A 13,838-nucleotide genomic window follows, 5' to 3' on the forward strand; every position below is an offset into this window, starting at 1 on the left:
TTAAGTATATCACAATGGAACCATCATGGTGAAGATTTAAAAAGAATAGAAAAGAACAGCCCAGGAACTCTGCCAGTTGGCACATTGCCATTGTGGACGTTCGTATCTGGTTTGCTTAGTCCAAAGCCTTCAATTCAGACAAAGGTAGAGGAAGGAGAAGACATATTGATTCAAGTAAAAGAGAAGGTCTATCAAGTTAGTCAGAAAGAGGAAAAGATTCAAGTAAAAGAGAAGGTCTTTCAAGTTAGTCAGACAGAGGAAGGAAGTTTAGAGCAGAAAAAGCCATCGGGGAAAAGTTACAACAGGAGACTGCTACTAACACCTTTCTATCACCAGAGGGTGTAAGTGTCCAACCAACAGCACCACCTCCATATGCTGGGAGGCTCCCAACCCCCACAGTTGATAGTTGGAATCCTGAGACAGGATTTCAAGTATTAACATGCCCTGTATTTGAGGTAGGAGGTCAGCGAATTTACCATGCTTTAAATTTCAAAACAGTGAAGCAGCTAAAAGAGGCTGTAACAACCTATGGTCCTCAAGCACCCTTCACTGTAAGCTTGGTTGAATCCATTAACAACTTGAACATGACGCCAGCAGATTGGGCTAATATGTGTAAAGCTGTGCTAAATGGAGGACAATACCTGTTATGGAAGGTTGCCAATGAGGAATTTTGCAAGGAGACGGCTAGGTGAAATGCAGCAGCCGGTTGTCCTCAGAGAAATCTAGATATATTGTTAGGAAAGGAAACTTATGAGGATCAGCACCAACAAATTGCATATGATCCTGGCGTATACGCGCAAATTGCTGCAGAGGCAATTAGGGCATGGAAGACTTTACAAGGACATGGAGGTTTACAAGGTCAATTATCTAAGATAATACAAGGAGCTAATGAATCTTACGCTGAATTTGTAGATAGGCTTATTCAAACAGCTACCAGAGTTTTGGGGAATACAGAACAAGCAATGCCATTAATAAAACAACTGGCTTATGACCAAGCGAATCGTTGGTGCAGAGATATCATTAGACCATGGAAACATGAAGATTTAAACACATATATTAAATTATGTAGAGACATTAATGAACAAGAGCAAGTCATGGCAGCTGCAGTAAAACAGGCTTTAGATGCCAGAGACATTAATGAACAAGGGCAAATTGTGGCAGCTGCAGTAAAACAGGCTTTAGATGCCAGGCCAAGAACATGCTACAATTGTGAACAAACAGGACATTTTAAAAGGAATTGCCCTATAGGAGGAGGGTTTAACAAAACTAGGTATCAAAGGAGTAGAATACCGGGTATTTGCCCACGATACCATAGAGGGAGACATTGGGCTAATGAATGCTATTCTCAAACCACCACAGAGGGTACTCCATTATCAAAAAACGAACAAGGACCAAGTGTTTATCCACGATATCGTGGAGAAAGGCATCGGGCTCCATTGCCAAAAAATGGACAGGGGGGCCCAATGCTCCGGGGCCCAAAACCACAAATATACGGAGCACTGGAGGAACCCAGCAACCCCATCAGGGTAGTGCCCAGGACACATTATCCATCAGATCCCTCATCAGACAAACCAGAGGGAGCGCAGGGTTGGACATCTGCGCCTCCGCCAGAGCAGTACTAACTCCAGAGATGGGAGTTCAAATCATTCCCACAGGGGTGAAAGGACCTCTTCCCAAAGGAACAGTAGGCTTATTATTGGGATGCAGCTCTTCTACTCTAAAAGGACTTATGATAAGTCCTGGGGTAATTGATCCCGATTATGAAGGTGAAATAAAAATTATAGCCAGTTCTCCAAAGGGTATATCAATAATTTCACCAGGAGATAGAATAGCACAGTTACTAATAATACCCAGCCTACATGATAAATTTTCCAGTCGTGCTGTAGAAAGAGGTTCCAAGGGATTAGGCTCCACAGGTGTAGATTGGGCTATGCTGTCTTTAAATTTAGATTCTCGCCCCATGCTAAAACTAAATATTCGAGGACATGAATTTAATGGGCTACTGGATACAGGTGCAGACCTTAGCATCATCGCTCGTCAAGAATGGCCAAAACATTGGCCATTACAACAAGCTATTCAAACGCTTCGAGGCCTAGGAGTGGCGACTAATCCCCATAGAAGTGCAATGGTATTAGATTGGAAGGATCCTGAAGGATGTGAAGGAACTATACAGTCATATGTATTGGATCATCTTCCCGTAAATTTATGGGGACGAGATGTCCTAGATCAATTAGGTTTGACATTAACAAATAACATCAACCAAAATGTACCCACTATTATGACTAGAAAAGGTTTTAGGAAAGGAAAAAGATTAGAAAAACAAGAACAAGGTATAGCAGCACCAATACAAATAGATCAAGGAACAGACAGACATGGGTTGGATTTTTCAGAAAGGGCCACTGAGACAATAAAAATTACTTGGAAATCAGAAAGACCAGTATGGGTTCCTCAGTGGCCCCTGACTAAAGAAAAGATACAAGCAGTCCATGATCTGGTCAAACAACAATTAGCAGAAGGACGTATACAACCTTCTGTATCTCCCCATAATACTCCCATTTTTGTCATCAAAAAGAAATCTGGTAAATGGAGATTATTGCAAGATTTAAGAGCCATTAATAATGAGATGGTCATTATGGGACCTGCTCAATCGGGGATTCCTCAATTGTCTGCTTTGCCAAAAACTTGGTATGTTTTAGTTATAGATATTAGAGATTGTTTTTTTTTCAATTCCAATTCATCCTGAGGATAGTCCACGTTTTGCATATACTATCCCTGCACAGAATCATGAAGGTCCTGATCAGAGATATGAATGGAAAGTACTCCCTCAAGGGATGGCTAACAGCCCAACTATGTGTCAAATTTATGTTAACTAAGTAATCCAGCCACTTAGAAATCAAAATCCTGAACTACAAATATTTCACTATATGGATGATGTATTATTAGCACACAAAGATAAAAACACATTGCTAGAATGTTATGCCACACTTACAAACTTATTAAAAAATTATAATCTAGAGATAGCAATAGATAAAGTACAATTAAATTTTCCAATTAATTATTTAGGAGTTCTATTATCCTCAACTATGGTCCATCCACCAAAAATTCAAATACGAGTAGATTAACTCAAATCACTTAATGACTTTCAAAAGTTATTAGGAGACATAAATTGGATAAGGCCTTATCTAGGTATACCAACAGGAGAGTTGGGACCTTTATTTGATATCCTAAAAGGTCCACCAGATCCAAATTCACCCCGAATGTTAACGCCTAAAGCAAAAAAGGCATTAAAAATCATTGAAACATATATGGAAAATATGCATTTGGATAGAATTGATATGTTTGCCTTTATTATTTATTGTACTACCAACAAAAAATATTCCTACAGGAGTATTTTGGCAAGAAGGTCCATTATTATGGATACATTTATCTTATTCTCCTAACACTATTCTTACTAGGTATCCTGAGGCTGTAGGACAATTAATACTCAAAGGAATAAAAGCAGCAAAGGGAGTGTTTGGAATTTCTCCCAATAAAATTATTACTCCATATACTATGAATCAAATTGATGAGTTAGCTAATGAGTTAAATACTTGGGCAATAATCATGTGCAAATCTAATGTTTCATTTGATAACCACTTACCATCTAATCCTTTATTGTCTTTTTGGTCATCGCATCCTGTAATTTTTCCAAAAATGACAAGAAAAACACCTATCGTGAATGCTCCAAATATATTCACTGATGGATCAAATAATGGTACAGCATCAATAGTTACACCTGATCAAACTTTTACATTTTTAGTACCCAAACAATCAGCTCAAAAGGTAGAGCTTAATGCAGTATTACAAGCTTTTGTGATGTTTAAAGATTCTGTATTTAATTTATTTTCTGATAGTCAGTATATAGTTAATGCTATAGTATCCCTTGAAGATGCTGGTAGGATTTCCCCTTCCTCTACTGTTTTCTTTGCTTTCCACTATACAAAGTCAAATCTGGGACAGAAAAGATCTGTTCTTTATAGGACATATCAGGGCACATACAGGATTGCCTGGAGCCCTTAGTTTGGGCAATGATTTAGCAGATAAAACTACACATGACATACATATTTTCTCTACACTAGAAGAAGCTATAAATTTTCATAAAAACTTCCATGTCAATGCTAATACTTTACAAAAGCATTTTAAAATAACTAAGGAACAAGCTAGACAAATAATAAAACAATGTCAAAATTGTGTGACCTTTTTACCACAAGTTAATCTTGGAGTCAATCCTAGAGGATTGATACCTAACCATATTTGGCAGATGGACATCACACACTTGCCAGAATTTGGAAAATTAAAATATTTGCATGTTACAGGTGATACTTCTTCTGGATTTCTGATGGGCTCCCATTCCTGCTGCATCAATCTACACAAGTTATTCGTCACCCCCCGGTTAGTTTGCTGCAGCCAGACTGCGGCAAAATATAATTGAGTTCTTAGTGGCAACTAATGCGCAATTGGAAAAAATGGTGCTTAGAGAGAAATACAACTCCCATTTCTGTCATGAGAATTCACATTCTGATCTTACAATTGATACATTAAGGTACTCTGCTTGTGTACAGCCCTGCTCTTCACACAAATTAACTAAAAAACACATTTGAAGAAGGTATGCAAAAAAATGGTGAAAGTATCTTGAATTCTTTGATGCAGGCAATGGGAGATGGGGGTCAAGGTAGTAGAATAAAATGATATGGTCTTCATTCAGTCATTCTGTGACAACATTACTTATTGTTCAAATCTCACTTTAAATCCTTCCTTTCCCTTGAAAGAAACTAAAGATTGTTTCCTTCCTTTACCACACCCTACCCCTTCACAGTGTACCTGTTCATGGCAGAGGTACTGCTGATGTTTATACCTAATACACCGAGTAACATAGTGCCTTAATCACATAGTAGGTGCTCCCGATTTTGAGTCACAACTACTCTGTGGTTTTGACCTGCATCTAAAAAAATACCTTCCAATTATAAAGTACTTTAGCTTTTATAAAAAGTAGATTCCTCTTTTTTTGACATAATACCTTTATTTTATTTATTATATGTGGTGCTGAGGATCAAACCCAGTGCCTCACACTTGATAGGCAAGCACTCTGCCACTGAGCTACAACCCTAGTTTGCACTTCAGCTTTCAAAATGCCTACACAGACTACTTCATTTGATTTCCACAATCTCTTGGAAAAAAGCAATAATTAAAAATGCAAGGCTAGGGCTGGGGATGTGGCTCAAGTGGTAGCGCACTCGCCTGGCATGCGTGCAGCCCGGGTTCGATTCTCAGCACCACGTACAAACAAAGATGTTTTGTCCGCCGATAACTGAAAAATAAATATTAAAAAAAATTCTCTCTCTCTCTCTGTCTCCTTTCTCACTCTCTTTTAAAAAAAAAATGCAAGGCTAAATAACTCTCCAAAGGCGTAAACTAATGAGAATTGATTCTAGGACCTCTATCTTTAGACTTTCATGTAACAGTGCTTGTATTATTACAGGGTACCTGTTTGTCAGATGCTGTGAATTTTTTTAATAAAAATCATACACTGTATGCATGTATTTAAATATCAAACATAATTAATATGTATAATGAATACATGTTAAGTCAAAACAGCACTGTGCGAGGCTCCAGTGTAATAGTTTTTTAGTTACCAACAAGAAAGAAAATTGCTTTGCAGAAAAATCTATCTTTCCCATAAACAATATAAATTCTGCTATTTGGTAGTGATTTAAATTATGATACATATAGTTCATCTGGGGAGGCTCTCCAGCTTGAGGAAATTCACTTGGGCACAAAATGTACATAAGTAGGATTAGTGAGAAATCTAATTTTGCAGATGTATTGAGTGTATTTCAAATCTGGATTTACATATAGAAAAGGAAGTTTGGGAAGTGGAGCTCTGAGAATATTAACCATCACACACTTTCCTAACAGAAACTGAAGACTCACTTAATTCTACTCTTAGTACCCTAATCTAACCTACAAGAAGTTCTTTGGAATCAAGGGACAAAGTGTGACAATGAATCTATTTTGTCTGTAAAGGGGAGCACAGATGAGTAAAAGTGCTCGTTAAACAATGTAAGACATGAAATACTTTTCAATCAACTGCAATGGGAAGAAGCAAGTATCTCTGTTGAGCTTAAGAGGCACTATTAAGTGAGCCTCACAACAGAGGTGTCTTTGTGCTGCTGCCACACCTCTGGCAGATCAAGAGCATTCAACTTTCAAGTATCTGAAATAGAACATTATACTCCAGAACACAAGAAATGACCTCGCCAATCAACTAATGTCACCAAGATTTCTCAAAGAATTTAAGAAAAGGAAGAAGTAAATGAACCAGTTTTGATTGATGCCTGATCAGTAAATCAGATTCTATTCTAAAAGATGAAAGAGGAAAAAGATACTTCAATTGGAATTCAAAGGCATCTTTTCGTGTCTCAACATTTGATGCTTTTCAGATGAGAGAGCTAAAAGCGATTAATAAAAAATTTTTAAAACCATTTCTAGTCTAGACCAAAGCTTCTTTAAAAAATATCAAACAATGCTTTGGAAACTGAGTTATTGCTCAGCTTATATTTGTGTGTTCCTAAATGCATCATGACCACTATCTTTGACAAAAGTACTACAGCATCCTGTTTCGGACTGCTGGAGTGGTACACAGAAATCTCCAGTCAACACCCTCTTCCAGGGAGGGAGGGAGAAAGGGAGGGAGGGAGGGAGGGAGGAAGAGGTGGGGAGGGAGGGAGGGAGGAAGAAAGGGAGGGAGAGGGAGAAAGAGAGAGGGGGAGAGGGAGACAGAGGGAGGGAGAGGGAGAGGGAAGGAGGGAGAGGGAGAAGGAGGGAAGGAGAGGGAGAAGGAGGGAGGGAGAGGGAGAAGGAGGGAGACAGAGGGAAGGAGAGACAGAGGGAAGGAGAGACAGAAGGAAGGAGAGAGAGATATAGAGAGAGGGGGGAGAGAGAGAGGGAGGGAGAGGAAGAGAGACAGACAGAGACAGAAAAGAAACATCCTGAGGGGCAAGTGGAAATCAGTCCCTCAAGTGATCTATCAGGACTTCTCTGGAGACAATTCGTCCCAGAACCAGAATAGAATGAACAAACAGACCACAGTTTAACCAAGGCTAGTTCATGTTGCAGACCTCTTACCCCCTGCCCCAATCCATTTAAACCTAAAAGCTCACACCAGCACCAGGAAAACAAGGCCAAGGTGTCAGATCTCCCTTTGCTTTCCCAATGTGGCCATATCAATTAAAGTTTCCTTTCTTGCTTTTAATCATGAAAATAAAAAACACCAAAAATCTAATTTAAAACAATCCCATCAAATAATAAATACAACCTTGAGTAAAAATGAAGCATGATTATGACATATCACCCAAGGCTGGTTCTCTAAAATGATCCTAAGGCATTTTATGTAAGTTTGTCACATCATGCACAGTAGACAAGTATGAATGATTTAAGCGGAAAAAAAATGTGAACATTGGGGCTGGGATTGTGGCTCAGTGGTAAAGTACTCGCCTAGCACACATAAGGCTCTGGGTTTGATCCTCGGCACCACATTAAAAAAAAAAATAAAGGTTATTGTGTATACTTACAACTAAAACAAATATTTTTTTAAAAATGTGAACATAGACACCCAGTCTAGAACTAATAGGACTGTATTTTGGAAATATTATAAAATCTCTTATGTCATTTTTAGTTACTCTAAGGAGTAACTCTTTCTGCCCTAAATAGCTGTCTCAAGGTTGTGAGTAGTTACTAAATAATTATGCAGTTCTATTCCACAAGAGACTAAAATAATTATGGATGAAATATATTTCATTCTTGATGCTTTGGAATGCTACATGAAAAAAGTGAAATGCATTGAAAATACTTACCAACTTCCGAACAATGACCAGTATAAGATTTCCCACTGCCTATTTCTTTGTTGTGGTGTTTGATAAATATTAATAAATAGGATGATAGTTTGGCATATGATGCAACAGAAAATGCCTATTCTTTATTCCACCTCTCCCCCTTTGAGAGAAGTAATGCCACATACTAAAAATGAATAACAAATTGGCTCAGATGGATTACCAACTCTGTCATAAGTGGTCCCAGAAGAGCTGGAGTTGCTGCATTTTTAGTGATAGATGTGTGACTGCAGAACTGCTATGAAGAATACCTCAATATAATGCTGTAATTTTTTACAAATAAAGATAAAAGCCAGAACTGGTATTTGGTTATGTCTGTTATTAACTCCCAATGACCTATACTAAACATAAGGAAAAGAAGTACAGACACTGTCAAACAATGGATAAATATCAAATCTGAAAACTGGTCATTACCTACACATATTCAGACATTCCTTAATTTAATAATGACTGACTCCTTTCCATCTCAGTCCCATCACTGGTACTGGCTTGATATAGGTAAAGGAAGAAAGGGGCCTGGTTCTCTATAACTTGCTCACGATACTCTAAATGTTGACTGGACAGTGTAATAAGTAATATACTTAACGTGTAATGTTTAATTTCAAAACCACTTTTATTTTTCCTTTTAAATAAAATTAATTTTCACATAGTATTAGGTTCACTGCAATATTGAGCAGAAGGTACAGAGATTTTCCATATACTCCTTGCCCCCACAAACGTATAATCTCCCCTATTAACAATATCCTACATCAGAGTGGTACATTTGTTACAATTGATAAACCTACATCAACAAATCATTATTACCCAAAGTCCATAGTTTACACTAATGTTCACTTTTGGCATTAATATTCTGTAGGCTTTGGCAAATGTATAATGACATGCATCCATGATTTGATAATAGTACATCATACAAAATATTTTCACTGTTCTAAAAATCTCCCATGTTCTGTCTATTCTTCCCCCACCCCCATTGATCTTTACAGAAATTTATATTTCTATAGTTTTGTTTTTTCCAGAATGTCAGAGCTGGAATCATACAGCATATAGCCTTTTGGCATTAGTTTCTTTCACTTGGTAATGTACATCAAAATCACTTTTAAAGAGCTGATTTTTCAGTTAAATATATAATTCTATTAGTGTAACAGTTGATGTTTCATGATGAAAAATCTGTGCCAACATTAAAGATATTAAATCATAAAAACATTTCCCAGAAACCTTTTAAAATGAAGATTTGACTTTATATACAAGATTTCTCTTTAGAAAAATACGTGTGTATTGCCAAAAATAACACATTCATTAGTTTTTCTATATTATCTCAATGTGAATAAATTGATTTATCTGATCTTAAAAGTTTCAGACTATAGACCCTTTCAGCAGACATGATCCAATTAACTATTAAAAAACAAAACAAAATAACTAGAAAAACCTCTCTTAGTATAATTAAACCCTGCCATGCTCCATTTCCTGATCATGTAGTTTCCTGATATGAAAAGGAAAGGCTCATTGAGTGGGAATGACAAAAAGTATACAGTATCAAGAATTACCAGGCTACCTGGCATGGTGACACACCCCTATAACCCCAGGGACTCAGGAGACTGAGGTAGGCAGATCACAAGTTCAAGGCCAGCCTGAGCCATTTAAGCAGACCTGTCTCAAAAATAAAGAAAAAAAAGGCTGGGTATGTAGCTTAGTGGTAAAAATGTCTCTGGGTTCAATCTAGAGCACCACCCAAAACAAAAAAAGAATTACCAGGCCTTTTCCCATTCGTCAGCATGACCTTCCTTGTCTCAGTAAAGAACCTACACAAACTCTTGTTGCCTCTTCAGCTCAAATGAATTTTTAGCCGAAAAACAAATCCCAGTAATCATTACTTTCCATTGTCTTATTCTTGTTACCTGTTTTGACTGAGAATTTTACCCAGATACCCAAAACTCATATTCCAAAGTACTATCAAACTTTTAAAACCTTTGTCCTCTACTGATAGGTACACAAATAAGATTTGTTTTTGTTTTTGTATCAAGTAATGCCTACATTGGAGTGTTATTTATACTTATTTACTTATTTTGCAGTGCTGAGGATCAAACCCAGGGCCTCATGCATACTAGGCAAACACCATTAAACTACATCCCCAACCCTGGTTTTTTTTCCCCCAAATAATATGTTCTTTTTTAACCTCTGTTTTATTTATTTATTTTTATATGTGCTGAGGATCAAACCCAGTGCCTCACATGTGCTAGGAAAGCACTCTAACACTGAGCCACAACCCCAGCCCCTGCTGTGTGTTCTTAAGGAAGCCATTCAACTTCTCTGAGCCACAATATCTTCATTTATATAAAGTAAGTCCCTTGCAATACCAACAACCTTAATTTAATAAAGGAGACACTGGCTGAAAGCCTTGAGATTTCGTTTATGACAAAGAGGATCCCTGCCAAGAGAAAAAAAAAATCACTGCAATTTTTCTGTATAATCCAAATTGCCTTCTGACATCCCCCTCAACTCTACCCAAGAATCACTGTTCAATGGAGAAAAGCATGTAACAGGGAAATTTTGTATAATTTCATTCCTTAGTGTTTTCCTGTTATTGACATTTCCTCACATCACAGTTGTTCTTACAACTTCTCTAGGTAAGTGATTTTTAATGATAGTCTATCTGGAACTATCTTCTCAAGACCCAATTTAACAGCTACTTTTTGAACCCCACAACCTTTCTTTTCTGTCTCCCCCACCTCATATACATAGTAAATTTGGATAACCAGTAACCAGTTCTACCACTACCATTCACTGACTACCAACCCACAGGCCAAGATTCAAAGGTTCTTCTTTTAATCCTTACAAAACATCTAAAAGGTAGATATTAGTTGTCATTTTAAAAACAAGGGTACAGACTCATAGAGACCAAGTGAAAAATAAGTGCACAACTATGAAGAGTTAATTCCTTGACTTGAATCCTATACCTGACTCAGAAACCTCACCAGGTCACAAATGAATATTAACACTATTTAACTTCCCTCTGATAATTCTAAACAGTTTAGAAAGGGATAAGACATATATTTCTCTAACACAGGAGAGAAGGACATAAAGATGAATAATGATGTAAGTATATCTGGAAGGGAAAGAAGCTGAAGAAGTTCATTGCTGCTGACTTCCATTCATGCAGAGAATGAGGAATCCAGAATTCCAAGTAAGAAAAATAGTATTATTTTAAGGCCACACCTTGAAAATAATAACTCTGATTGTTTAACTAGTTCCCATTTACCTCAATTCCTACCATCATATTCCATGTTCCTCATTATATTCTATATTTAGGCAAAGTCTTTAAAAAATCACCTCCCCAAATTTTTATTTTAAATTTGTAGGAAAGTTGAAAGAATAACAAAAATCATACACTTAAATACCTTTTACCAAGATTAACCTGCTCATACCATTTTGCCACAAATTGCTAAATGTCTTTCTTTTCACACATGGTTTCAGCTGAACAATTTGGAAGTATACTACAGACATGAAAATTCTCTAAATAATGTAGCCTGCATTTTCTAAGAAAAAAAAAGGTTATTTTCCTACATATTCATAACTATCACACCTAGGAAAATAAGCAATTCCTTAATATCATACAATATATAGTCCATATAGGTTAACATGGTACACTTGATTGTTATATCTATGTCTCTGTCTGTCCCTCTCTGGCAGTGCTTAGGATCAAATCCAGGGCCTTCTATGTATTAGGCAAGTATTCTACCACTGAGCCATATCCCCAGTCCTATGCCTGTTTAAGACCATCCCTTTAATTTTTTTGTTTTGAATTTTAAAGAGTCAAAGCCACTTATATGTTTAATGTCTCACACACAGAATGTCTGATTTTTTTTCTTGCATTAGATTAAGGTTAAACATTTTGGTAAGGATCCTATATATGTGATATTGTATACTTATCATGTCAAGTCAAGAGGCACATTATGCCAAGTTATCCCACCACTGGTGAGGCCAAGTTTGATCACTTCACTAAAGTGGCACATGTCACAAAGGTCTTGTACAGGCATATATTTTATTTTGTAATTTTTAAATAACCTATAGAGTGATATTTTTGAGTAGACATACATATGCTATTCTCCAACAATCTTGAATTCAATAGTTTTAGCATCCATTGATGAACCTTGCCTAAATCAACTGTTATACTTGCGCTGCAAAGTGGTGATTTTTTCCTCACTAAATTGTACAACTAAAATGCTGAGTTTTATGGAATATAAATTATGCATCAATAAAACTATTTTTAATTAACTCAGTAACTTGCAGTCTATATGTGGTCCACTTCCTGCTAGCCTGCTTTTCTGCCAAGAAATGACTGACAGTTGAAATATTTTATACATGAAACAGGATATTCAAGATCATGGTGAACTTAACAAAATAAAAGTGTTCTGCTGATTTAATGATGGTTTCTGAATTCTATCATTTCTTCTATAATTATTAGTTGGCATACTTTTATAAAGACATTCTCCTTTACTTTTTATTTCTCTCTCTCTTTTTGGATTATCATTGGGAACTCATGTTTTTTTCCTCCTTTAACATATTATAATCTATTACTTTTGTTATTCTTTTTCATGTTTAAATATATTAATGTGTCAGCAGGAATCCCTTGAAGTACAATCTTGTATCCTGATATAACCTCATTAGTCATTTAACAATGTTTGCTTTCTTGAACAAAAAGTCCGAAACTCACCCTGTACTTTCCTTGCCTGAGACCTGAGATCAGATAGTTAACCAAAAAGATTGATTCCTTTTAGTGGGAATGGTATTTAGAAACCAAGAGCTAGGTACTGAGTATGCCCGTTACTTCTAAGGTGTCTTTCATTGCTTCTATGCCCTGTCTGTATATAGAACAAAGGGATAGGAATATTTACAATTCAAATTTATAATACAAATATAAAAGGAAAGAAAAATACTAGTATCTCTTTTATATTTTAATGAAGACACTAATTTTTATTATCAGTTTTATATATATATATATATATATATATATATATATATACACTCACACACACACACACACACACACACACAATTACTTTATTCTACCATATACATAAAATGGTAGCAACATTGGTATCAATTTTATAACAATAAATCTATTAAGAAAGGTTTCTTTTGTTTTGTTTTTTGTTTGTTTGCAATACTGTAGATTGAATCCAGTAGTGCTTTACCACTAAGCTATATTTCCAGTCCTTTTCATTTATTTATTTTTGAGACAAGTCTTGCTAAGTTGCTTAGAGCCTTACTAAATTGCTGAAGTTGGCCTTCAACTTGCAATCCTCCTGCCTCACTTTCCCCAGTCACTGGGATTACAGGCATACACCCCCATGCCTAGCTCCATTAAGAAAGTTTAAGATTTCTCTGCAGTTCTTTTCAGATAACATCATATTAAGAATACACTACCAAGAATACTATGTTCAAAAGTTATCTGAATTGAGTGATTGTTACAGTTACGTACCTTTGTTTAGTTTTAATGTATATTCCATGTTAGTATTTGTCTTTCTTCCAGTTAATTTTGGCTTAATTATAATTTTTAGTATATAAAATATTTATATGGTTCCCAAATCAAAAACTGAACAAAAGGTATACTTCAGAGAAATCCCGATTCTATCCCAATACCCCACATCTCATTCCTGTTCACCTTGTATTTTCATTAATTTCCAGATAATTCTTTATAACTAATGGTAGGCATGAGTTAAGCAACACCCCTAAAACTGAGCTATTATGTGAGTATGGTCATGGAGCACACACCATGACTTATAACACATTATCATAAATAGAACCTGGTATATGAATAAACTCCCACCTGAATTCTGATTAATCCACTGCAGAGAGTCCAGATGAGCATTCAGAATTTTGCAGATCTGCTGGAGCTAAAAATACATCCAA

At 36.3% G+C, this 13,838-nt stretch overlaps 1 protein-coding gene across 2 annotated transcripts in view; it reads right to left on the minus strand.

Moving 5' to 3' along the window:
* Positions 1-13,838, minus strand: part of Nup62cl (nucleoporin 62 C-terminal like) — an 85,380-nt gene that overhangs the window by 16,608 nt on the left and 54,934 nt on the right. For both annotated transcript variants that reach the window (XM_077107088.1, XM_077107089.1), the window contains one exon: positions 13,756-13,822. In XM_077107088.1, the coding sequence (XP_076963203.1) occupies positions 13,756-13,822 (67 nt within the window). The remainder of the gene's footprint in view (positions 1-13,755; positions 13,823-13,838) is intronic.

Source organism: Callospermophilus lateralis, chromosome X, assembly GCF_048772815.1.
Source record: "Callospermophilus lateralis isolate mCalLat2 chromosome X, mCalLat2.hap1, whole genome shotgun sequence".
In the NCBI taxonomy this organism is placed as follows: domain Eukaryota; kingdom Metazoa; phylum Chordata; class Mammalia; order Rodentia; family Sciuridae; genus Callospermophilus; species Callospermophilus lateralis.